Here is a 27,313-nt window from a genome sequence, read left to right on the forward strand (position 1 = left end):
TTAAAATAGAGATGTCTCAAAATTAATGAATGTTATGAAAATTGTGAAATAGAGAGAATTTTTTTAAAATATATTTAAAAAATACGTCAGGATATGTATTATTTACATAATATTGCAAAACATGTTTAAGTACAAACTGGCATTTTTTGATATGATTTAAAACACCCAACTCCTTTTGCATGTCAATGAAAATATGAATTCCTCGAGCCTGGTTTTAATAATGTCATACACACATGGTTGTGTATAGCAAAACTGAAATACAGTATAGAACGGGGGTCAGCAACCCGCGGCTCTAGAGCCGCATGCTGCCCTAGTGGCTCCCTGAACCTCTTTCAGAGATGTGTGAAAATGGAAAAAGATGAAGAAAAAAAAAAAAGTTTTGTTTTAATATAATTTGTGTAGGAGAACAAACATGACACAAACCTTCCTAACTGTTAGAAATCCCACTGTTTATGTTATACATGCTTCACTGATGAGAATATTTGGCAAGCGCCGTTTTGTGTTACTAATTTCAGCGATCCTTGAACTCATCGTAGTTTATTTACATGTGCAACTCTCTCTGATGCTACTTGTTTGTGTGTCATGTTGTTCCAGACCACAGCAAACGTTACCCAGTTCGCAAAGATTGTAATAAATCCATTAGAAGAAGACAGACTGCCGTCTTTGGTTCATTCTGAGCCAGTCATTTCCAGAAGTTATCTCATCCTGTGAGAAGCCTCCATTTCACTAGTGTTTTCCCAATGTTGCAATAATGTGTAGAATAAAAATTAAAATACAACATTTTTGTCAACAAAGATTTGCGTCAGCCTTAGATAGTAGGCTAATATAGCTAATATAGACACTTACATCATGTGTTGCCTTCATTATAACCATACTCGGAGACTCCCGAAATTTAGCGCCTCTCCCGAAAACCTCCCGGGACAAATTTTCTCCTGAAAATCTCCCGAAATTCAGGCGGAGCTGGAGGCCACGCCCCCTCCAGCTCCATGCGGACCTGAGTCCGCTTTCCGACAATATAAAGAACGTCTACAGTAAAGCAGTCCGTCTGCCGTAAACAGCAATGTTGTGACACTCTTAAACAGGACAAAACTGCCATCTAGTGCATTTGATGAAAGCACTTTTGTGCGTGCCACACAGCAATGCATCATCAGAGAGGGTGTTCAGCATGGTTAGAAAGATAGTGACAGAGAATAGAAAAAGGATGGACAATTCAACCCTTAACTCAACAATGAGTAGATGAGTGTTATGTGTGTGTATATGTGTAAATAAATGAACACTGAAATTCAAGTATTTCTTTTATTTATTTATATATATATATATATATATATATATATATATATATATATATATATATATATATATATATATATATATATATATATATATATATATATGTGTGTGTGTATATATATATATATATATATATATATATATATATATATATATATGTGTGTGTGTATATATATATATATATGTGTGTATATATATATATATATATCTATATATATATATATATATAAACTGAAAGTCAATTATTTCTTACATATATATATATATATATATATATATATATATATATATATATATATAAGAAATAATTAACTTTCAGTTTATATATATATATATATATATATATATATATATATATATATATATATATATATATATATATATATATATATATATATATATATATATATATATATATCCATCCATCCATCCATCCATTTTCTACCGCTTATTCCCTTCGGGGTCGCGGGGATATATATATATATATATATGTATATATATATATATATATATATATATATATATATATATATATATATATATATATATATATATATATATATGAAATACTTGACTTGGTGAATTCTAGCTGTAAATATACTCCTCCCCTCTTAACCACGCCCCCGCCCCCCGCACCCACCCCCCACTCCCCACCTCCCGAAATTGGAGGTCTCAAGGTTGGCAAGTATGATTATAACACTTATATAAGGCCCCTTTTTTTTTGCGGATCCAGACAGATTTTTTTTAAAAGTATTTTTGGCCCAATATTGCTCTTTCAACATTTTAGGTTGCCGACCCCTGGTATAGAAGGAGGATTCATTTGGAATTCAAACTTACTTAAAAAACTAAATATGCGGAATTCCAGGAGAACATTTTAGTACGGTAATTATTGATGTAACATTTTTAATTTGTATCTTAAGAGTTTAAATGTCGCGCGACACCAGAGTCCGCGAATCCCCCGTTACCATGGTGACGGTCGCGCGCCCTGTTGCAGCTGCTGCTGAAGAGATTGCAGGTTGCGCGCGCACGCTCATCCCCGACACACACACACACACACATGCAAAAGAGGAGGAAAACAGCTGATGTCGCGGGACAAGATGGGACCCGGTCGATAAGAAGGAGACATACAAACACCTCCTGTAAGTCATATTATTTGCTTCCTAATACTACACGACGTCAAATGGCGATAGAGCGTTCATTTTTGCGTCCCCACTCGCTAGCTTGTCGTGCTGCGGAAGTGATGTAGCATCCTCCGGAGTAGGCCGTGACTCGACATAATGGCGTGTTTTTGTTATAAATGTCACATGTCACCGTTGGCAGGTTGAATGAAAGTTTCCTTAACCGCCTTTCCATTACGTTTGTTCACCGTTATATGTTGTGTTTATCTTGTTTTAAGCCACTGTAGCGCACTAGCTAACGCGTTTCCATAGTAACCTTGGCTGCTCTGGTGTCCATCCATCCATCCATTTTCTACCGCTTATTCCCTTTGGGGTCGCGGGGGGTGGTGTCATTCAGGCTAATCTAATCTCATGTATGATAGTGTGCATTTAGGACAGCTTCTTATCATCCTACATGCAACGTACACATTGTTTAATAGTCAATATTGTGTGCAGCTCCTTGTCAATACCACATAGGGACAAGCTTCTACTAACCCCGTTTCCATATGAGTTGGGAAATTGTGTTAGATGTAAATATAAACGGAAATACATACCTGCCAACTACTCCGGTTTTCCCGTAATTAGTACGGTTTTCATCAACCTATTCCGGGTTGCGGTTGCAGTGATAAAAAATACGGTTTTTCATTAATTAAAAAAACATTTTTTTTTTTAAAGTTTTATTCCGGTTTGGTGGCTGCAGGATTAGGTCTCTGCTTTTTGCAGATGATTTGGTCCTGATGGCTTCATCTGGCCAGGATCTTCAGCTCTCACTGGATCGGTTCGCAGCTGAGTGTGAAGCGACTGGGATGAGAATCAGCACCTCCAAGTCCGAGTCCATGGTTCTCGCCCGGAAAAGGGTGGAGTGCCATCTCCGGGTTGGGGAGGAGATTTTGCCACAAGTGGAGGAGTTCAACTACCTCGGAGTCTTGTTCACGAGTGAGGGAAGAGTGGATCGTGAGATCGACAGGCGGATCGGTGCGGCGTCTTCAGTAATGCGGACGCTGTATCGATCCGTTGTGGTGAAGAAGGAGCTGAGCCGGAAGGCAAAGCTCTCAATTTACCGGTCGATCTACGTTCCCATCCTCACCTATGGTCATGAGCTTTGGGTTATGACCGAAAGGACAAGATCACGGGTACAAGCGGCCGAAATGAGTTTCCTCCGCCGGGTGGCGGGGCTCTCCCTTAGAGATAGGGTGAGAAGCTCTGTCATCCGGGGGGAGCTTAAAGTAAAGCCGCTGCTCCTCCACATCGAGAGGAGCCAGATGAGGTGGTTCGGGCATCTGGTCAGGATGCCACCCGAGCGCCTCCCTAAGGAGGTGTTTAGGGCATGTCCGACCGGTAGGAGGCCACGAGGAAGACCCAGGACACGTTGGGAAGACTATGTCTCCCGGCTGGCCTGGGAACGCCTCGGGATCCCCCGGGAGGAGCTGGACGAAGTGGCTGGGGAGAGGGAAGTCTGGGCTTCCCTGCTTAGGCTGCTGCCCCCACGACCCGACCTCGGATAAGCGGAAAAAGATGGATGGATGGATGGAAGTTTTATTCACGAAATCGCGTAACAACAATGACAATCGACGCTGCTTCCCGTAACTTCCTATCGAGCCATTCCGAATGCCATGCGCGAGGCTATTTATAGCACCGCTACCAAGCACGAGGCCATTGTTTCCAAACGAGCGAACGATCATGGAATCAGCCGGAGAAAAATCGCATACGAGTCTTAAACCGAAAAGAAAACTGCAGTCATTCCGTGAAGAATATTCAAAAGCCTATCCGGGAATAATTATCCGTTCCAAAAAGGGTGAAAACTACATACCTGCCAACTACTCCGGTTTTCCCGTAATTAGTACGGTTTTCATCAACCTATTCCGGGTTACGGTTGCAGTGATAAAAAATACGGTTTTTCATTAATTAAAAAAAAATAATTTTTTAAAAAGTTTTATTCACGAAATCGCGTAACAACAATGACAATCGACACTGCTTCCCGTAACTTCCTATCGAGCCATTCCGAATGCCATGCGCGAGGCTATTTATAGCCAGAGGTGGGTAGTAACGTGCTACGTTTACTCCGTTACATCTACTTGAGTAACTTTTGGGATAAATTGTACTTCTAAGAGTAGTTTTAATGCAACATACTTTTACTTTTACTTGAGTATATTTATAGAGAAGAAACGCTACTTTTACTCCGCTACTTTTATCTACATTCAGCTCGCTACTCGCTACTAATTTTTATCGATCTGTTAATGCACGCTTTGTTTGTTTTGGTCTGTCAGACAGACCTTCATAGTGCCTGCATTTCAACAAATACAGTCACTGGTGACGTTCACTCCGTTCCACCAATCAGATGCAGTCACTGGTGACGTTGGACCAATCAAACAGAGCCAGGTGGTCACATGACCTGACTTAAACAAGTTGAAAAACTTATTGGGGTGTTACCATTTAGTGGTCAATTGTACGGAATATGTACTGTACTGTGCAATCTACTAATACAAGTTCCAATCAATCAATCAAAAGTGTGAAGGAAAAAAGACCATTTTTTATTTCAACCGTACAACCCGTCAAAAGCCTAAAGACTGACTGCACAGTTCCTGTCTTCACAATAAAAGTGCCGCTCCATCGCGCCTGCGCTTTCAAAATAAGAGTCTCCGAAAGCCTGCGCAAACAAGCTAGCAAGCTACGGAGTTTGCCGCCAATGTATTTCTTGTAAAGTGTATAAAAACGAATATGGAAGCTGGACATATAAGATGCCAAAAACCAACCACTTTCATGTGGTATTAGACAGAAAGGAGGAACTTTTTTTCTCCTCCATTTGAAAACGTGGCCGTTTGTCATCACTACTGTCTGATTACAATCAATGCAAGTCATCAGAATCAGGTAATACACCAACTTATATTCTTGTCTTCATGAAAGAAAGGAATCTATATGTGTTAAACATGCATGTATATTCATTAAAACACTATTAACATGTAAACAAAAACGGCAAAAAAAATAAATATAAATTATATAATGTATAAATCAATGTATGTATATATATATATATATATATATGTGTGTGTATATATATATGTGTGTGTGTGTGTGTATATATATATATATATATATATATATATATATGATATGTGTGTGTATGTTACTCATCAGTTACTCAGTACTTGAGTAGTTTTTTTTACAACATACTTTTTACTTTTACTCAAGTAAATATTTGGGTGACTACTCCTTACTTTTACTTGAGTAATAAATCTCTAAAGTAACAGTACTCTTACTTGAGTACAATTTCTGGCTACTCTACCCACCTCTGTTTATAGCACCGCTGCCAAGCACGAGGCACCAGTTGCCATTGTTCCCAAACGAGCGAACGATCATGGAATCAACCGGAGAAAAATTGCATACGAGTCTTAAACCGAAAAGAAAACTGCAGTCATTCCGTGAAGAATATTCAAAAGCCTATCCGGGAATAATTATCCGTTGATAAACTACGCGAATTGCACCTTGTGCAGACAAGATTTTTCGATCGGACACGGAGGAATTAGCGATGTAAAAGACCACGTTTGAGACAAAAAAACACAAGTCTAATGCCGTTGCTAGCGATACAAGTGGAAAACTTTCAACGTTTTTCGTCGCCCAAACAGATTCTTTGGATGTGATAAATGCCGAAGTTTTATTTACGGAGGCAATAATTGAGCAAACAAAAAGGTAATGACACCAATTTAGTTTAGTACTGTTATACTGTTAAAAGTGTTTATACTAATTTATGCTTTCAAGTCCAAGTTGAAGAAATCTTGTTAAATGTTGACAGCATAACTACCTAAATACAGAAGTATGTCCTTAATATTTTTGCAGTGCTGTTTCTGTTGAAAAGTTAAAATGATTACATTAGAGATGTGATGTGCCACTTTTCAAGTGTCTGATGGCTTAAATTAATTTTCATTAATTTTTCATATTTTGAATTCTTTTGAAAGGCTTACAAAAAAACTACATTTGAATTGTAATTCCATGCTATTGACAGGACTATTAATTTTAATGAAGTTAGCTTACCATGTTTACAGTATGATAATTGTGATAGAAATGTGAATTTTAGGCACAGAATATTTTTTACAATTGAACAAGGCAGTAGATTATACAAGCTTGGACAGAAAGTTAATAATGACACCAATTTTTTTTTTGAATGGAATTGTTTAGTACTGTTTTACCATTTGTTTACTGTAAAAAGTGTTTATACTGTTTATACTTTCAATTAACAAATTGAAGTCTTGTGAAAGGTTGACAGGATAACTGGCATTAACTGTCAAAATAATTTCAAACTATTGAAGTTAGCTTACAGAATAAACATGTCAATCAACCCATATGATTTTTGCTGTCATATTTTTGTTTTGAAAAGTCACTGTGACTGATAGAAAAGTGATGGTTTTAGCAACATTTTAACCTGTCTGAATGCTAATAATCATTTTGCGTCGGGGGGCGAAGGAACCCCCCACCAGGACTTTGTCCTGGACCTACCGGGGCCTGCGGCCCCTGGACCCTGGCTACTAGGTTTTTCTGATTTCAAAAGTTGGCAGGTATGGGAATACAATGATTTGCAAATTCTTTTCAACCCATATTCAATTGAATGCACTACAAAGACAAGATATTTGATGTTCAAACTCATAAATTTTTTATTTTTTTTGTAAATAATAATTAACTTAGAGGAGAACATTATCACAATTTCAGAATTGTTAAAACCATTAAAAATCAGTTCCCAGTGGCTTATTATATTTTTCGAAGTTTTTTTCAAAATTTTACCCATCACGCAATATACCTAAAAAAAGCTTCAAAGTGCCTGATTTTAGCCACCCGTCCATTTTCCTGTGACGTCACATAGTGAAGCCAACACAAACAAACATGGCGCATAGAACAGCAAGCTATAGCGACATTAGCTCGGATTCAGACTCGGATTTCAGCGGCTTAAGCGATTCAACAGATTACGAATGTATTGCAACGGATGGTTGTAGTGTGGAGGCAGGTAGCGAAAACGAAATTGAAGAAGAAACTGAAGCTATTGAGCCATATCGGTTTGAACCGTATGCAAGCGAAACCGACGAAAACGACACGACAGCCAGCGACGCGGGAGAAAGCGAGGACGAATTCGGCGATCGCCTTCTAACCAACGATTGGTATGTGTTTGTTTGGCATTAAAGGAAACTAACAACTATGAACTAGGTTTACAGCATATGAAATACATTTGGCAACAACATGCACTTTGAGAGTGCAGACAGCCCAATTTTCATCAATTAATATATTCTGTAGACATACCCTCATGTCAGCAGGCCAGGAAAGCTAGGGTCGATATTCTTCTCTTGATCATCTTCGGGACGGTGTGAGCCAAGACATCCAGGGGGTTTAGCTCGCTCGTCTGCGGGAACAAACTGCCGCCATTGCTTGCCGTGCTACCGAGGGCCTTTGTCCCTGAATTGCTCACACACTCCGGCAGATTCAATGGGGGTCTGGCGGCAGATTTCTTTGACTTTATCGTTGGAAATGCATCTGCTTTGAGTGTCGCAGGATATCCACACATTCTTGCCATCTCTGTCGTAGCATAGCTTTCGTCGGTAAAGTGTGCGGAACAAACGTCCAATTTCTTGCCACTTTGGCATCTTTGGGCCACTGGTGCAACTTGAATCCGTCCCTGTTGGTGTTGTTACACCCTCCGACAACACACCGACGAGGCATGATGTCTCCAAGGTACGGAAAACAGTCGAAAAAAATGAAAATAACAGAGCTGATTTGACTTGGTGTTTGAGAAAATGGCGGATTGCTTCCCGATGCGACGTCACGTTGTGACGTCATCGCTCCGAGAGCGAATATTAGAAAGGCGTTTAATTCTCCAAAGTTCACCCATTTTGAGTTCGGAAATCGGTTAAAAAAATATATGGTCTTTTTTCTGCAACATCAAGGTATATATTGACGCTTACATAGGTCTGCTGATAATGTTCCCCTTTAGAATTTCATGGCTGCAACACGTGCCAAAGTAGTTGGGAAAGGGCATGTTCACCACTGTGTTACATGGCCTTTCCTTTTAACAACACTCAGTAAACGTTTGGGAACTGAGGAGACACATTTTTTAAGCTTCTCAGGTGGAATTCTTTCCCATTCTTGCTTGATGTACAGCTTAAGTTGTTCAACAGTCCGGGGGTCTCCGCTGTGGTATTTTAGGCTTCATAATGCGCCACACATTTTCAATGGGAGACAGGTCTGGACTACAGACAGGCCAGTCTAGTACCCGCACTCTTTTACTATGAAGCCACGTTGATGTAACACGTGGCTTGGCATTGTCTTGCTGAAATAAGCCGGGGCGTCCATGGTAACTTTGCTTGGATGGCAACATACAGGACTGTCTCAGAAAATTAGAATATTGTGATGAAGTTCTTTATTTTCTTTAATGCAATTCGAAAAAACAAAAATGTTATACATTCTGGATTTATTACACATCAACTGAAATTCTGCAAGCCTTTTATTATTTTAATATTGCTGATTATGGCAAACAGCTTAAGAAAACTCAAAAATCCGATCTCAAAAAATTTGAATATTTCCTCAGACCATGTAAAAAAAAAAGATTTACAACAGCAAAACAAAATCAAACATTTGAAAATGTCAATTAATGCACTCAGTACTTGGTTGTGAATCCTTTTGCACGGATTACTTCATCAATGCGGCGTGGCATGGAGGCAATCAGCCTGATGCTTCAATAGCGGCCTTTTGCTCATTTGCATTATTGGGTCTGGTGTCTTTCAGCTTCTTCTTCACAATACCCCACAAATTCTCTATGGGGTTCAGGTCAGGGGAGTTGGCAGGCCAATCGAGGACAGTAATGCCATGGTCAGTACACCAGTTACTGGTGGTTTTGGCACTGTGGGCAGGTGCCAGATCATGCTGGAAAATGAAATCATCATCTCACATCTCAATTAACATTTTAGCCTATAATGCCATTTTTTGTGGTCCCCTTTATTTACAAAAGTACTAAAAAGTATCCAAATACATTTTTGTACCGATACCAAAATATTGGTATTGGGACAACCCTACTTGCGGCTATAAAGGAGTGGAATGCTTCCAGTATCGCAATATATATATATATACAGTATATATGAAATACTTGAAAATATGGATATACGGATATACTCATTCATGAACGGATTATATATATATATATATATATATATATATATATATGTCTTAATAAGGTTATCCAAAAAATAGTGCTCGATACCGTAGTAGAGCGCAATATATGTATGTGTGGGGAAAAAAAATCACAAGACTATTTCATCTCTACAGGCCTGTTTCATGAGGGGGGGTGTCCTCAATCATCAGGAGATTTTAATGAGAGCATTCACATACCATGGTTTATATAGGGCACAGAGTGGGTGGGTACAGGCTGGCCTAGGGGCGTGGTGATTGGCTCATGTGTTACCTAGGAGGTGTTTCCGTCTATGGCGGCATGTTGTTACAATTTCGCTGCGCTTGTTGAGGGATGACAGGTCTGGACGGTAAATAATAAACAGTTTCTCTTTCAAGCATAGGTTGCATCTTTTATTACCACTATTGTAAGGTGTGCTGGATGCAAGAATTTGCCATGTTATTGAATATTCAACATTATTGTCTTTGAGGTCCCAAATGTGTTTGCTGAGTTCTGTGGTATTTCGCAGGTTTTTGTTCCTGAAAGAAGCCTTGTGATTGTTCCATCTGGTTTTGAATTCTCCCTCGGTTAATCCTACATATGTGTCGGATGTGTTAATGTCCTTGCGTATTACCTTAATGTTGAATATTCAATAACATGGCAAATTCTTGCATCCAGCACACCTTACAATAGTGGTAATACAAGATGCAACCTATGCTTGAAAGAGAAACTGTTTATTATTTACCGTCCAGACCTGTCATCCCTCAACAAGCGCAGCGAAATTGTAACAACATGCCGCCATAGACGGAAACACCTCCTAAGTAACACATGAGCCAATCACCACGCCCCTAGGCCAGCCTGTACCCACCCACTCTGTGCCCTATATAAACCATGGTATGTGAATGCTCCCATTAAAATCTCCTGATGATTGAGGACACCCCCCCTCATGAAACAGGCCTGTAGAGATGAAATAGTCTTGTGATTTTTTTTCCCACACATACATATATATATATATATATATATACATATATATATATATATATAGGAAATACTTGAAAAAAATATATATATATATATAATTTTTCAATTCTTTAAACACTAAAACATCTTTAAATGGTTCTTATTTTGCTAATTTTTGCATATTCAATTGCTGAAAAGACCCTGGCTTATTTTCAGTCTTTTTCATTAAATTCAAATCACATGCCTGCTTATTACACAATGAGCATTATATTATGTATCACTTCCATTAATGAACAGTTTTCTGTAAAAAAAAATATATAGTTTCATTACTTGGATAATGTTTGGTGGCCAAATTAAAGGTTTTGGCTGGTTGGATTTGGCCCGCAGACCATCTTTTGAGGACCCCTGCTATGTTGTTACGGCGAGTTTTCAAACTTGAGCAAAGAAAGTTTATAGAAACCAGAATTACAATTAATGTGATGACATCCTGCTTCTCTGTCCCCCCCAAATGGAAAGTTAATTGTGGTTCTCGCACATAATAGCAGCCAGGCCCGGTGATTTTCTTGTCACTCTTGCCCACATCTCCATATGTCCATGTGCAACAATCACACTTTCAGAGAGTTTTTAAATGTGCCTTTGAAATGATAGAGTTGCTGCTAAAGTAAATACTTATGTCACTTTGTTACTGCTACGTTGAAAAAAAGTCCATCTCCTGTGGTTTTATGGCAAAACATTATACATCTTTTTTTTTTTTTTCAAGAGGAACTGCACTTTTTGTTGGGAATTTTGCCTCTAAATCACAATTCTTGAGAGTCAAAAACACATGTTTTTTTGGATGCATTCTACATACTTGCCAACCCGCCCGGATTTTCCGGGAGACTCCCGAAATTCAGCGCCTCTCCCGAAAACCTCCCGGGACAAATTTTCTCCCGAAAATCTCCCGAAATTCAGGCGGAGCTGGAGGCCACGCCCCCTCCAGTTCCATGCGGACCTGAGTGACGTGTTGACAGCCTGTTCACACGTCCGCTTTCCCACAATATAAACGGCTAATGATCGAGGGCGAGTTCTTGGTTTCTTATGTGGGTTTATTGTTAGGCAGTTTCATTAACGTCCTCCCAGCGCGGTAACAACACACAACAACAGCAGTCAAGTTTTCGTCTACTGTAAAGCAGTTCGTCTGCCGTAATCAGCAATGTTGTGACACTTTTAAACAGGACAATACTGCCATCTACTGTACATGCATATGTGACCCACCCATAATGTGTCACATTTTTGTGTTGATTTATTTATTTTATTTTGTGGATTGAATTCGTTTTTGGAGCTGTCATTACACATTTATCAGTATTCACATTGGTCAGTAGGGGGCAGTAGGGCGTTTCTTCCCAATTGAATGCTATCACCTGCAGACCGGAAGTGTCTTGTCATTCTGATGAGCGCGACCAGTCTGTGAACAATTGAAACGTCCTGTGTGCTTTTTCCTCCTGTATAACAGGTTAGTTTTGGTGAATAAACTCACTGAATAATATCCATGTGATCTTTATAAGTTTAAGTACACATTCTGATGGTGGAGCCTAACTCTAAAGTGTTTGTGAGTTGGAGTTTGTATTTGTGAATGAATCCAGTGCACAGCTGCAGTAATCAATACAAAAAGGCGACGTGAGTGCGCAATGTTTATATAGGAACTTCTGATCCTAATTCAGACTCCCAAATTAGAGCTCCCGTTTTCTTATTGATTATATAATGTATATTTGTATAATGTGTGTGTTCTGAAATAGTGACAGAGAATAGAACGAGGGTGGACAATTCAACCCTTAACTCAACAATGAGTAGATGAGTGTTATGTGTGTGTACAGGTAAAAGCCAGTAAATTAGAATATTTTGAAAAACTTGATTTATTTCAGTAATTGCATTCAAAAGGTGTAACTTGTACATTATATTTATTCATTGCACACAGACTGATGCATTCAAATGTTTATTTCATTTAATTTTGATGATTTGAAGTGGCAACAAATGAAAATCCAAAATTCCGTGTGTCACAAAATTAGAATATTACTTAAGGCTAATACAAAAAAGGGATTTTTAGAAATGTTGGCCAACTGAAAAGTATGAAAATGAAAAATATGAGCATGTACAATACTCAATACTTGGTTGGAGCTCCTTTTGCCTCAATTACTGCGTTAATGCGGCGTGGCATGGAGTCGATGAGTTTCTGGCACTGCTCAGGTGTTATGAGAGCCCAGGTTGCTCTGATAGTGGCCTTCAACTCTTCTGCGTTTTTGGGTCTGGCATTCTGCATCTTTCTTTTCACAATACCCCACAGATTTTCTATGGGGCTAAGGTCAGGGGAGTTGGCGGGCCAATTTAGAACAGAAATACCATGGTCCGTAAACCAGGCACAGGTAGATTTTGCGCTTTGTGCAGGCGCCAAGTCCTGTTGGAACTTGAAATCTCCATCTCCATAGAGAAGGTCAGCAGCAGGAAGCATGAAGTGCTCTAAAACTTGCTGGTAGACGGCTGCGTTGACCCTGGATCTCAGGAAACAGAGTGGACCGACACCAGCAGATGACATGGCACCCCAAACCATCACCCAACCATGCAAATTTTGCATTTCCTTTGGAAATCGAGGTCCCAGAGTCTGGAAGAAGACAGGAGAGGCACAGGATCCACGTTGCCTGAAGTCTAGTGTAATGTTTCCACCATCAGTGATGGTTTGGGGTGCCATGTCATCTGCTGGTGTCGGTCCACTCTGTTTCCTGAGATCCAGGGTCAACGCAGCCGTCTACCAGCAAGTTTTAGAGCACTTCATGCTTCCTGCTGCTGACCTGCTCTATGGAGATGGAGATTTCAAGTTCCAACAGGACTTGGCGCCTGCACACAGCGCAAAATCTACCCGTGCCTGGTTCACGGACCATGGTATTTCTGTTCTAAATTGGCCCGCCAACTCCTCTGACCATAGCCCCATAGAAAATCTGTGGGGTATTGTGAAAAGGAAGATGCAGAATGCCAGACCCAAAAACGCAGAAGAGTTGAAGGCCACTATCAGAGCAACCTGGGCTCTCAAAACACCTGAGCAGTGCCAGAAACTCATCGACTCCATGCCACGCCGCATTAACGCAGTAATTGAGACAAAAGGAGCTCCAACCAAGTATTGAGTATTGTACATGCTCATATTTTTCATTTTCATACTTTTCAGTTGGCCAACATTTCTAAAAATCCCTTTTTTGTATTAGCCTTAAGTAATATTCTAATTTTGTGACACACGGAATTTTGGATTTTCATTTGTTGCCACTTCAAATCATCAAAATTAAATGAAATAAACATTTGAATGCATCAGTCTGTGTGCAATGAATAACTATAATGTATAAGTTACACCTTTTGAATGCAATTACTGAAATAAATCAAGTTTTTCAAAATATTCTAATTTACTGGCTTTTACCTGTATATGTGTAAATAAATGAACACTGAAATTCAAGTATTTCTTTTATATATATATATATATATATATATATATATATATATATATATATATATATATATATATATATCAATCAATCAATCAATCAATCAATGTTTATTTATATAACCCTAAATCACAGGTGTCTCAAAGGGCTGCACAAGCCACAACGACATCCTCGGTACAAAGCCCACACACATATATACTGTATATATATATATATATATATATATATATATATATATATATATATATAAAATAAATAAATATATATATATATATATATATATATATATATATATATATATATATATATATATATATATATATATATATATATAGCTAGAATTCACTGAAAGTCAAGTATTTCTTATATATATATATATATCTTAACCACGCCCCCTCCCTACCCCCGACCACGCCCCCCACCCCCCACCCCCCACCTCCCGAAATCGGAGGTCTCAAGGTTGGCAAGTAACTCATAAATAATTGTCTGCTTACAATGGAATGACTGGGAGCCACAATGTCATCGCGTCTATTGCATCTTTTCCAGCCATAAAACATAATACATCACCATCCATAACCATTTTGTGACCTGAATATTAACCAAGTATTAGCGATTTTGGTATTATAAGCGCTAACGTGAAGGACCAACATTTAGCGGTGCATTGATCAGAGGGAGGTAACTTCCTTATGCTGCTGTATTGACTTCATGAGCTGGTGAGCTGCTTTCTGGCCTCGGAGCTCGAGAAAGTTTATCCTAGAATATAATTTATGCCTCTTACCTATATAAACTGAGAAGTTGGCACGAGCCACATTAGACCTGGAAATGGCGAAAAAGATGCGAAAAGACGCTTGGTTCCACCCCTAATTTTTCTCCGAGAGGATTATGAGTCATTTTTAATCTAAAGGGAATATATATCAACATCCTTACAGTCAGCATCTCAGTGAGAGCAGACATTGTACAGTAAGTAATGTTTTATTATGTTTGTTGGCTCTCATGAAGTCTGAGTAATCAGTGATGTTGATGAAGGAAAAAGCTAACGTTGTGATGCGTTTGTCAAAATGAATGCGCTGCTGTATGCTTAAAATGAATAAACTATAAATATTACATATTGCTATTATGAATGTTCCTGTTACTACATTACATATATACAGTACTTACAGGGTGTATATTAAGGGTGTAACGGTACACAAAAATTTCGGTTCGGCACGTACCTCGGTTTAGAGGTCACGGTTCGGTTCATTTTCGGTACAGTAAGAAAACAACAAAATATAAATTTTTTGGTTATTTATTTACCAAATGTGTAAACAATGACATAAGATACATATACACACAGGGTCCATTGCCAGGGTTAATGTGGTCAACATATATAAAATAAAAACTAAATAAGATAAGACTCAGAACAAAACCTTTCTACATATAAAGTGCTTTTTTTGATTGATTGATTGATTGATTGAGACTTTTATTAGTAGATTGCACAGTACAGTACATATTCCGTACAATTGACCACTAAATGGTAACACCCCAATGAGTTTTTCAACTTGTTTAAGTCGGGGTCCACGTTAATCAACATTAAACTGCCTCAAGTTGTTGCTCAGATTAAATACAATGACACAACTTTTCTTCTCCTTATAAAAAGTACAACATTAAACAGTTTCAAGTCAACTCAGCCTCAGATTAACTTTTCTTTAACCCTGGTGACTTTCACTCAATCTTCATGTTTTTTTTGCCAGAAAAATCAGTTTATCCACATTGTGGAGGTAGCAGGCATGGCGAGGTAGTGCCTGGCTAACTTGGCAGTAAGAGGATATATGGGCTCATTGTTCTTCCACCATAGAAGTGGGTCAAAATCTAGTTTTTAATGCAATATGGTCTTAAATCTGCTGCTATAAAAACATTTGTTATTGCTTTAGCCCTGCCTGACTCGCCGAGGAGAGGCTGCTTGAACGCGCTGGGGAGCTGTTTGTTCGTTTTTCTCTTCATTGTGTCAGGCTTGGACGAAGGAAGGGACTCAGATGCAGAGATGTGATTCCAAATAAAGCTTTTATTTTGAAAAACTCTTTAAGCCCCCAGAGCCGAGTAAATTCAAATACTATGAAATGACAAAAATAGCTATCGACAAAATGTTCCAAAAGGGAAAAACCGACAAAAATAAGGACAATTATAATTAGCACCGTATCTGTTATCAAAAAACTTTAACAAAAAAACGCTCCAGCAGGAGGAAGAAAATAAAGACTATAAAAACTTAACTACTCTAATAAATGTAAACAAAAAATCACTCAAAAACTTTGAGGAAAAAATCTTTAAGGAAAAATTATAACTCACCACTGCGGTAGAAAAAGGTAGAATAACAAAAGTCGCTCTGAGGGAGGAAAAACGTTAATTCAAAATTACAGCGTGGGATATTCTGGAAGCAAGGACGTAGACGTGGGACAAGGCAAGGCATGGACATGAACATGAACATGGAACGCAAGACAGGCACGAAAGCTCGAGACAATCTGGCACAGAACAAGGGGAGGCATGGGCTTATAAAGAACATGAGGGTAATGGGAAACAGGTGGGAACAATCAAGGGTCAGGAATGACGTCAGACTGGTGACACAAGAGGAAGGACCCGTGATCTGAGACAAGAGGAGTTGCTTTTCAAAATAAAACATGTAAATCACAAGACAGAAAAAACCAAGACAAGACTTCCCTCACCGCGGTGTGACACATTGAAGTGATGTTCACTTGGGGGTGGTGCCACTTCAAAATGGGTTAGCATGTTTGACGTGTTGGCAGAAGCATACCCTACTGCTGCTGAACACCGCAAAGCCGGAATGTTCCCAAACGGGAGATCTTAACGAGGCAGGAGGGTCTTCCAGCTCTGGCTTTTACATGTTGTCCTAGCCCGGTCGTTGCTAGCATGCCGTGTGTTGTGCCTCGGTGTGCATTGTTTACACAACGTGCGGTGCGCTATTTAATATGTCAAGTGTTTCCCACGCATTCATTTATTTGTGGCGGCCCGCCACGAAAGAATTACGTCCGCCACAAATGGATTTTTCGGCTTTTGACTCGCTCGACCGCTGTAGTTACAACTACGGTGCAGTAGGTGGCGGTAGCCTACTATGCATTGTAACTCCGCCAATAGCACTTAATTCACCTGGTGGGCCAGAAGAAGAAGAAGACGACGAAGACGAAGAAGACGACGAAGTAAAAGAAGAACGGACCGACCGGATCAAAATACGAGGGTAATATAGGTTATAGGTAGATAGGTTATAGCTGCATCGCTCGCGGCTCGTCATATGTTTAACGTTAATCCGCGATTTCACCGAGCGTTTCACTGACGGTGAGCAGCCTGACGCTGCTTCATTAACACCGCCGCTGTTTGACTCGGGGGCCGGGGCAGACGCACGTAGTAACAGTCACCTGTTTTCATACCGACGAGCTAACGTGTCCAGGTTATAACCCTGTTGTCAATAAACACACATGGACTGAAGCTAAATTGTCCACTGTCCACTGCAGCATGTGAATGCAATGAAAAGAACAAAATCTGAGCCAACCAGCTGTTAAAATGTTGTCCAGGTTAATGTTTTGGCCATTAAAGGCCCTTCATTTCAAGATTTCAACTGTGATCGGGCTTTAAACAGGTGGCTGACCTGTTCAGATCAGTGTAACTGCTACTGGTCAAATAATGTGAAATAGCATTTAATTTTACATGTATGCAATGCCATTTAAATGTAATTATCGATAATAATAATAATAAATACTGTGTAGTGTCGTAAATAGTCAACGGGAAGGATTTTAGTAAGATATAAGCCATGAGCACTACACAGCCAGAAAAAAACCTAGGCAGGACAAGTAAAAATATTGGGGCAAGTAGATATGAGAAGTCGGGCAAGTAGAAAAAAACCTTAACGTTGAACCCTGCATGTGTTGAGCTGCTGCCGCTTAAGGTTAGACGGCACTGTACATAGAGCGGTTCTGCTCGTTAGTAATAAATTCTAATGTTGGATGTTCACTCCTTCACACAGATGAGTATAGAAAAAATATTTTCAACGGCCGAAAAGGGCTCGACTTGGAGAGGAGGTAGGCCTGTTCAGCAGCAGCAGGAGGAGGAGGAGGAGGTTGACTGACTGTGGCAGGACACCTCTGCCTCTGTTTCACTTCATGTTGCTGGTAAATAATATGGTTGTAGTAGTAGGCTAAAGTTAAATTATTTAGTATTCACTAATTAAAGGGGCAGAACTTTTAGAGACAGTTTAGCTTTTATATTTTATAAGATATATTTTTTGTAAGAACCACAATTAATAAATATATTTCAGTGAATCACTAATTGTTCAAATCTGTATATAAATATGTACATAAAATGTTGTAATTATATTCCAACTCCGCGTTCTTCTTGGTCATCGCCGCTGCCGCCGCCACCCCCCGACCACACCCACCACAAATAGATGCCTGTCCTGTGGGAAACACTGATGTCTGTGTGGAACCTCGTTCGGTACACCTCCGAACCGAACCGAAACCCCCGTACCGAAACGGTTCAATACAAATACACGTACCGTTACACCCTTAGTGTGTATAGAATGTTGATGGAGGTGTTTGGATGTTTTTAAGTGCTTTATAAGCAGAAGAGAGCCACTTCGATAGGCCCCATTGCAAGCAAACTTGTGCTTGCATTTATCTGTTATTTAGTGTGCATAAAAAAAGAAAATATATGTACATTTGTCTTACATAACGACTGTGAATGATAGGCAAAATCTAAAAAATAAGTGCAGTTCCCCTTTAACATGCAAATTATACGCATTTGGAGGTCAAATTTGTTTTGTATACAGGTAAAAGCCAGTAAATTAGAATATTTTGAAAAACTTGATTTATTTCAGTAATTGCATTCAAAAGGTGTAACTTGTACATTATATTTATTCATTGCACACAGACTGATGCATTCAAATGTTTATTTCATTTAATTTTGATGATTTGAAGTGGCAACAAATGAAAATCCAAAATTCTGTGTGTCACAAAATTAGAATATTACTTAAGGCTAATACAAAAAAGGGATTTTTAGAAATGTTGGCCAACTGAAAAGTATGAAAATGAAAAATATGAGCATGTACAATACTCAATACTTGGTTGGAGCTCCTTTTGCCTCAATTACTGCGTTAATGCGGCGTGGCATGGAGTCGATGAGTTTCTGGCACTGCTCAGGTGTTATGAGAGCCCAGGTTGCTCTGATAGTGGCCTTCAACTCTTCTGCGTTTTTGGGTCTGGCATTCTGCATCTTCCTTTTCACAATACCCCACAGATTTTCTATGGGGCTAAGGTCAGGGGAGTTGGCGGGCCAATTTAGAACAGAAATACCATGGTCCGTAAACCAGGCACGGGTAGATTTTGCGCTGTGTGCAGGCGCCAAGTCCTGTTGGAACTTGAAATCTCCATCTCCATAGAGCAGGTCAGCAGCAGGAAGCATGAAGTGCTCTAAAACTTGCTGGTAGACGGCTGCGTCGACCCTGGATCTCAGGAAACAGAGTGGACCGACACCAGCAGATGACATGGCACCCCAAACCATCACCCAACCATGCAAATTTTGCATTTCCTTTGGAAATCGAGGTCCCAGAGTCTGGAGGAAGACAGGAGAGGCACAGGATCCACGTTGCCTGAAGTCTAGTGTAAAGTTTCCACCATCAGTGATGGTTTGGGGTGCCATGTCATCTGCTGGTGTCGGTCCACTCTGTTTCCTGAGATCCAGGGTCAACGCAGCCGTCTACCAGCAAGTTTTAGAGCACTTCATGCTTCCTGCTGCTGACCTGCTCTTTGGAGATGGAGATTTCAAGTTCCAACAGGACTTGGCGCCTGCACACAGCGCAAAATCTACCCGTGCCTGGTTTACGGACCATGGTATTTCTGTTCTAAATTGGCCCGCCAACTCCCCTGACCTTAGCCCCATAGAAAATCTGTGGGGTATTGTGAAAAGGAAGATGCAGAATGCCAGACCCAAAAACGCAGAAGAGTTGAAGGCCACTATCAGAGCAACCTGGGCTCTCATAACACCTGAGCAGTGCCAGAAACTCATCGACTCCATGCCACGCCGCATTAACGCAGTAATTGAGGCAAAAGGAGCTCCAACCAAGTATTGAGTATTGTACATGCTCATATTTTTCATTTTCATACTTTTCAGTTGGCCAACATTTCTAAAAATCCCTTTTTTGTATTAGCCTTAAGTAATATTCTAATTTTGTGACACACGGAATTTTGGATTTTCATTTGTTGCCACTTCAAATCATCAAAATTAAATGAAATAAACATTTGAATGCATCAGTCTGTGTGCAATGAATAAATATAATGTACAAGTTACACCTTTTGAATGCAATTACTGAAATAAATCAAGTTTTTCAAAATATTCTAATTTACTGGCTTTTACCTGTATGTACATTTGTCTTACATGACGACTGTAAATGATAGGCAAAATTTAAAAAATGAGTGCAGTTCCCCTTTAACATGCAAATTATACGCATTTGGAGGTCAAATTTGTTTTGTATATATGATGAAGCTCTCACCCCCTCTCTGTGTTCTCTTTTGTTCTGTTCCTTGCTCTCCTCCACTGACCACCAGACCTTGAAGACAGCCTCTCACCCTTCTTGCTTCTCTCTGGTTGATCCTTCCACCTCTCTGTTGCCCCGGGGATGAACGCACCAATGAGGAGCCTCACAGTAAGTCCCCCTCCAGCCATCACCTCCACGCCCATCTCCCTCCTCCACACCTCTCACTCACAGAGCGTGTCGCATATATGCCTTCATGTCAGACGTGGTGGGCATTCCTGTCTCTCTGAGCATACTGTAGATGTGGGTAGAGTGTAAATGTACGCCATATAAGCCATGATGTTGACTAACTGTCGTGTGTTATTTACAGGGTATGCCTGATCGCATGTTATGTGCAGTGCTGGAGCAATTCAGCTTCACTTTTCCCTTTGGTATGTGCGCTTTGTCTCCATTCAGAGTGTCATTTCTTCTTCTTCCTCTGTTCATATTTCCACACACCCTTCTTTCACTGTACACACACCTACTTATGAACACGCACCAGCACACACCTTCATACACGTTCACGCGCGCTGTGCGGAACGATGCAGATCAGGCATGATCTCGTCACAGGGTAAGTTCCTGCCGACTGTCCTGTGTCCCATGTGTGCTACGTCGTGTTACATGAGCGCCATTCAACACATGCAAATGTCAAATATGATGAGGAAGACAACTCTGTTCTGGCAATTCAAGTCCGAATTTCTTCAGAATTACCCTATTTTCTCACATCTCGCGCAAATAGATGCCTGGCCTCACTTGATTGCCGGCACACCCTAAATAGCAACTTCCTTCATTACATCAGAAAACAAAAAGGTGGTAGTTGGAATTACCTTTTTTTATAGCGACATGGCATCTCAAAAGCTGTAGTTTATAATGGCGTTTAAAACCGTAGTGTTTAACCCTTGTGCACCTCTCGGGCCCAAAACCGGAATTACATGTGTTCCTTATCAATCAATCATCAATCAATCAATGTTTATTTATATAGCCCTAAATCACAAGTGTCTCAAAGGGCTGCACAAGCCACAACGACATCCTCGGTACAAAGCCCACATAAGGGCAAGGAAAAACTCACCCCAGTGGGACGTCGATGTGAATGACTATGAGAAACCTTGGAGAGGACCGCATATATGGGTAACCCCCCCCCCTCTAGGGGAGACCGAATGCAATGGATGTCGAGTGGGTCTGACATAATATTGTGAGAGTTCAGTCCATAGTGGATCCAACATAATAGTAAGAGTGCAGTCCATAGTGGGGCCAGCAGGACACCATCCCGAGCGGAGACGGGTCAGCAGCGCAGAGATGTTCCCAGCCGATGCACAGGCGAGCGGTCCACCCCGGGTCCCGACTCTGGACAGCCAGCACTTCATCCATGGCCACCGGACCTGTGCCCCCCCCCCCCCTCCACAAGGAAGAGGGGAGCAGTGGAGAGAAGAAAAGAAACGGCAGATCAACTGGTCTAAAAGGGTGGTCTATTTATAGGCTAGAGTATACAAATGAGTTTTAAGATGGGACTTAAATGCTTCTACTGAGGTAGCATCTCTAATTGTTACCGGGAGGGCATTCCATAGTACTGGAGCCCCAATAGAAAACGCTCTATAGCCCACAGACTTTTTTTGGGCTCTGGGAATCACTAATAAGCCGGAGTTCTTTGAACGCAGATTTCTTGCCGGGACATATGGTACAATACAATCGACAAGATAGGACGGAGCTAGACCGTGTAGTATTTTATATGTAAGTAGTAAAACCTTAAAGTCACATCTTAAGTGCACAGGAAGCCAGTGCAGGTGAGCCAGTATAGGTATATATATATGTATATATGTATATAAAGGTATATACAGTATAGGCGTAATATGATCAAACTTTCTTGTTCTTGTCAAAAGTCTAGCAGCCGCATTTTGTACCAATTGTAGTCTTTTAATGCTAGACATAGGGAGACCCGAAAATAATACGTTACAGTAGTCGAGACGAGACGTAACGAACGCATGAATAATGATCTCAGCGTCGCTAGTGGATAAAATAGAACAAATTTTAGCGATATTATGGAGATGAAAGAAGGCCGTTTTAGTAACACTCTTAATGTGTGATTCAAAGGAGAGAGTTGGGTCGAAAATAATACCCAGATTCTTTACTGATTTACCTTGTGTAATTGTTTGGTTGTCAAATGTTAAGGTGGTATTATTAAATAAATGTCGGTGTTTAGCAGGACCGATAATCAACATTTCCGTTTTCTTGGCGTTGAGTTGCAAGAAGTTAGCGGACATCCATTGTTTAATTTCATTAAGACACGCCTCCAGCTGACTACAATCCGGCGTGTTGGTCAGCTTTAGGGGCATGTAGAGTTGGGTGTCATCAGCATAACAATGAAAGCTAACACCGTATTTGCGTATGATGTCGTCTAGCGGCAGCATGTAAGTACTAAAGAGTGCAGGGCCAAGAACCGAACCCTGAGGAACTCCACATGTTACCTTAACATAGTCCGAGGTCACATTATTATGGGAGACGCACTGCATCCTGTCAGTAAGATAAGAGTTAAACCACGACAAAGCTAAGTCTGACATACCAATACGTGTTTTGATACGCTCTAATAAAATATTATGATCGACGGTATCGAAAGCAGCGCTAAGATCAAGAAGCAGCAACATAGATGACGCATCAGAATCCATCGTTAGCAGTAGATCATTAGTCATTTTTGCGAGGGCTGTCTCCGTAGAGTGATTTGCCCTGAAACCGGATTGAAAAGGTTCACAGAGATTGTTAGACACTAAGTGTTCATTTAGCTGCTGTGCGACAATTTTTTCGAGGATTTTCGAAATAAAGGGAAGGTGGGACACCGGTCGGTAGTTTACCATGAGGTCAGGATCAAGGTTAGGTCTTTTGAGCAGAGGATGAATAACCGCTTTCTTGAATGCTAGGGGAACAGTGCCAGAGGAAAGTGATAAGTTTATAATATTTAGCACTGATGGACCTAATAATACAAATTATTAACTTATGTGTTATGTTTGTAAGGGCTGGGCGATATGGCTGAAAACTGTATCATGATATAAGATTTCTATATCGGTCGGTATTGATAATTATTGATATTTTTATAACTTAAATGCAAACTTAAAAAAAAAAAAAAGTAACCTTCCTTTGATTAAAATCCCCTCAGCTATCAAGGCAGTAAGGAAATATGTAAATACAATTCTAAAATTAAACACTTAACAACAACCTCTTAAAATGAAAGTGCAAAAATAAGCAATACATAGGAAATGCTTCATAAAGTGTCACAAAATAGTGCAGTGTGAAAATGTCAACAGAGAAACCTGAGAAGAACTACGGTCTGCAGGTTTAGTGCTGGGAAATGACAGCTTTTGTCAAGTGTGAGCATGGCTCAGATGGAGCGGTATTACCGGTCTTAGTGGTAACACTAGTTACCACCTGTAATTCACAGACTACATTGGTCTGACTACGGTCCGTTTTTAGAAAAAATCCCCAAAACTGTCATTCTGTCGAGGCGACTTTTCGTGTTTTATCGACAATTTCTTCGATCTCTGCAGCTCTCACTTTTAGTTTCTCTTCTCCCTCAAGAATCCACCGCAAAGCAACAAAATGGCGCAACCAAACTTGATTGGTGATATTGTTACCTGATTGGCTGTTAGCGTGTCACTCCCACTGATCAGTGATCACTCCCTGCGTTACTAGATTACCAGAGAGCGAGTGCCTTTGTTCCTGCAACCAAGCTTGCTTCACAATGTCAGGTTCAAACACTGATGACATCTATTAAACAAGACAAGAAGCAAAGAATCAAACAGAGACATAATTCAATTTGGACTCAATATTGAGGAGAGTCGCCTTTACACTGTACCCTTCTACAGTATCTCAGCACTCTCTGCCAAAAGATTGCACGCCTCCTTCTTTTATTTTGGACCCTCCCCGACCACATGGCCACCGCTGTTTCCAAAGGACAAAGGTCGCAAAAAGTTCACAGAAAAGGTCGTAAACAATTCACAGAAAAGGTCCGTTCAAAAAGAGTTCGTAAAATAGTTCCAAAAGAGGTCCATAAAATAGTTCGTAAATCAGTTCAAAAAGGAGGTTGAAAAAGAGGTCGTCTGGAAATTGGGCAGATCCTGTCTTCTCTCCGCTTTGAAGTATGAAAGAACACCGGAACACCTTCATCTTGCTTTTCCCCCCTACACAGTGGAGTTTTACAAGCCTTACTCTTGGTAGGTTTCAAAGACTGCTTGTGTTCTTCTCACCAGACCCTCAATGTAACACAACGTTTTTGTGATAATTTAGAAACAATTATTCTAACACACAACTTACATTTTTTTTCGACAAAGAAGAAAAATTAATTACAATAGAATGTACTGTAAACAAAAGTATACACACTTTCTCTGAAGAACTCTTTAGGCCCCATTGACTCTCATAATAACTTCTAGTTTTGTAAACCTGATATATAACTCTGCTTTAAAATATTTACCCAGTATTAGGGCTGGGTGATTAAACAATCTTAATATATATCGGGGCAGCACGGCGGTACAGGGGTTAGTGCATGTGCCTCACAATACGAGGGTCCTGAGTTAAATCCCGGGCTCGGGGATCATTCTGTGTGGAGTTTGCATGTTCCCTCCGGGTACTACGGCTTCCTTTCACCTCCAAAAACATGCACCAGGGGATAGGTTGATTGGCGACACTAAATTGGCCCTAGTGTGTGAATGTGAGTGTGAATGTTGTCTTATCTATCTGTGTTGGCCCTGTGATGAGGTAGCGACTTGTCCAGGGTGTACCCCGCCTTCCGCCCGAATGCAGCTGAGATAGGCTCCAGCACCCCCCGCGACCCCAAAAGGGACAAGCGGTAGAAAATGGATGGATGGAATATATATCGTGATATAAATTATATTTATTTATTTATAAATATAATACACAGTAGAGATGCACGGTTTGCGGGCACAACCGCGGAGTCCGCGGATTATCCGCGGATCGGGCGGATGAAATTAAAAAAAAAAAAGATTTTATCCGCGCGCGGGTCGGGTCGGGCGGATTAATTAGATTTTTTTTTTTTTTTTTTTTTTTTTTTTTTTTTTTTTGCGGGTGGCAGTTAAACCAATTGGGAAATATATATACATAGTTAAATGTTGTTACCCACATACGAAAAACGAGCAGGCACCTGCAGCATATGCCACAACAGAAGAAAAAAAAGAAAAGAGATGGACACTTTTACGGAGCGGAGAAGGGACGCCTCGCCGGGGTCCGGGACCGAGGCCCCTTCCCCCGAGAGGGCCCCACCGGGAGCCGTAGCTGAGGCGATCCGCGAGAAGGGCCTGACGCACGTCCAGGGTCACCACCGCGCCCACCGCACCGACACCCCGCCTCGTCCGCCTTCGCCGCGGCCGGCGTCACGCGCAGCAGGTAAGCAGCTTACCTGCCCGCCACCCCCGTGGCCGGGGGCTCGTAACATGGGTCACTCCGCGCGCTCCGCCCGCGCAGCTTACCTGCCCGCCACCCCTGTTGCCGGGGGCGCGTAACAGGGGTCACTCCGCGCGCAGTGCGCTCACGAAAGGGGTGGGGCTCACCCTGGTTGATATAGACAGCAGGACGGTGGCCATGGAAGTCGGAACCCGCTAAGGAGTGTGTAACAACCCACCTGCCGAATCAACTAGCCCTGAAAATGGATGGCGCTGGAGCGTGGGCCCATACCTGGCCGTCGCCGGCAGCGAGACGCGCTTGGAGGTGCACTCAGCGCGGCTCCCATATGATTGCGCACTGGTGTGCGTCTGGGTCGTGACAGCGTGGCACGCGAAAGTCTGTGCTGCATTGGATCAGTCTCATTTCTTTAACAGGCAAAAGCTTTATAACCTCACCATACCTGCCAACTTTTGAAATCAGAAAAACCTAGTAGCCAGGGTCCAAAGGCCGCAGGCCCCGGTAGGTCCAGGACAAAGTCCTGGTGGAGGGTTCAGGGCTTCGCCCCCCGACGCAAAATGATTGATTGCATTCAGACAGGTTAAAATGTTGCTAAAACCATCACTTTTCTATCAGTCTCAGTGACTTTTCAAAACAAAAATATTACAGCAAAAATCATGTGGGTTGATTGACATGTTTATTCTGTAAGCTAACTTCAATAGTTTGAAATGATTTTGACAGTTAATGCCAGTTATCCTGTCAACCTTTCACAAGACTTCAATTTGTTAATTGAAAGTATAAACAGTATAAACACTTTTTACAGTAAACAAATGGTAAAACAGTACTAAACAATTCCATAAAAAAAAAAATTGGTGTCATTATTAACTTTCTGTCCAAGCTTGTATAATCTACTGCCTTGTTCAATTGTAAAAAATATTCTGTGCCTAAAATTCACATTTCTATCACAATTATCATACTGTAAACATGGTAAGCTAACTTCATTAAAATTAATAGTCCTGTCAATAGCATGGAATTACAATTCAAATGTAGTTTTTTTGTAAGCCTTTCAAAAGAATTCAAAATATTAAAAATTAATGAAAATTAATTTAAGCCAACAGACACTTGAAAAGTGGCACATCACATCTCTAATGTCATCATTTTAACTTTTCAACAGAAATAACACTGCAAAAATATTAAGGACATACTTTTGTATTTTGGTAGTTATGCTGTCAACATTTAACAAGATTTCTTCAACTTGGACTTGAAAGCATAAATAGTATAAACACTTTTAACAGTATGTCGTGCTGTGAAATACAGCCGACAGGATTGCGCACCAAACACGAAGCAAGGCCAAAGCGCATGCAGGTGCAGGAGA

General features: G+C 40.5%; 1 protein-coding gene across 5 annotated transcripts in view; it reads left to right on the top strand.

The window, feature by feature from the left end:
* Positions 1–2,301: 2,301 nt before the first annotated feature.
* nalcn (sodium leak channel, non-selective) overlaps positions 2,302–27,313 on the top strand; it is a 333,104-nt gene continuing 308,092 nt past the window's right edge. The window contains exons 1-3 of one of the 5 annotated variants that reach the window (XM_061970750.2): positions 2,388–2,429; positions 20,594–20,691; positions 20,891–20,951. Coding sequence is in view for 3 of the 5 variants with exons in the window: in XM_061970748.2 (XP_061826732.1) it covers positions 20,822–20,823; positions 20,891–20,951 (63 nt within the window). In the remaining 2 variants the exon portion in view is untranslated. Of the gene's footprint in view, positions 2,430–20,593; positions 20,692–20,754; positions 20,824–20,890; positions 20,952–27,313 lie in introns of those variants that run through there. The other 4 variants (XM_061970749.2, XM_072914538.1, XM_061970748.2 and 1 more) reach the window with 4 other exon arrangements.

Source organism: Nerophis lumbriciformis, linkage group LG13 (genome assembly GCF_033978685.3).
Source record: "Nerophis lumbriciformis linkage group LG13, RoL_Nlum_v2.1, whole genome shotgun sequence".
NCBI lineage: Eukaryota > Metazoa > Chordata > Actinopteri > Syngnathiformes > Syngnathidae > Nerophis > Nerophis lumbriciformis.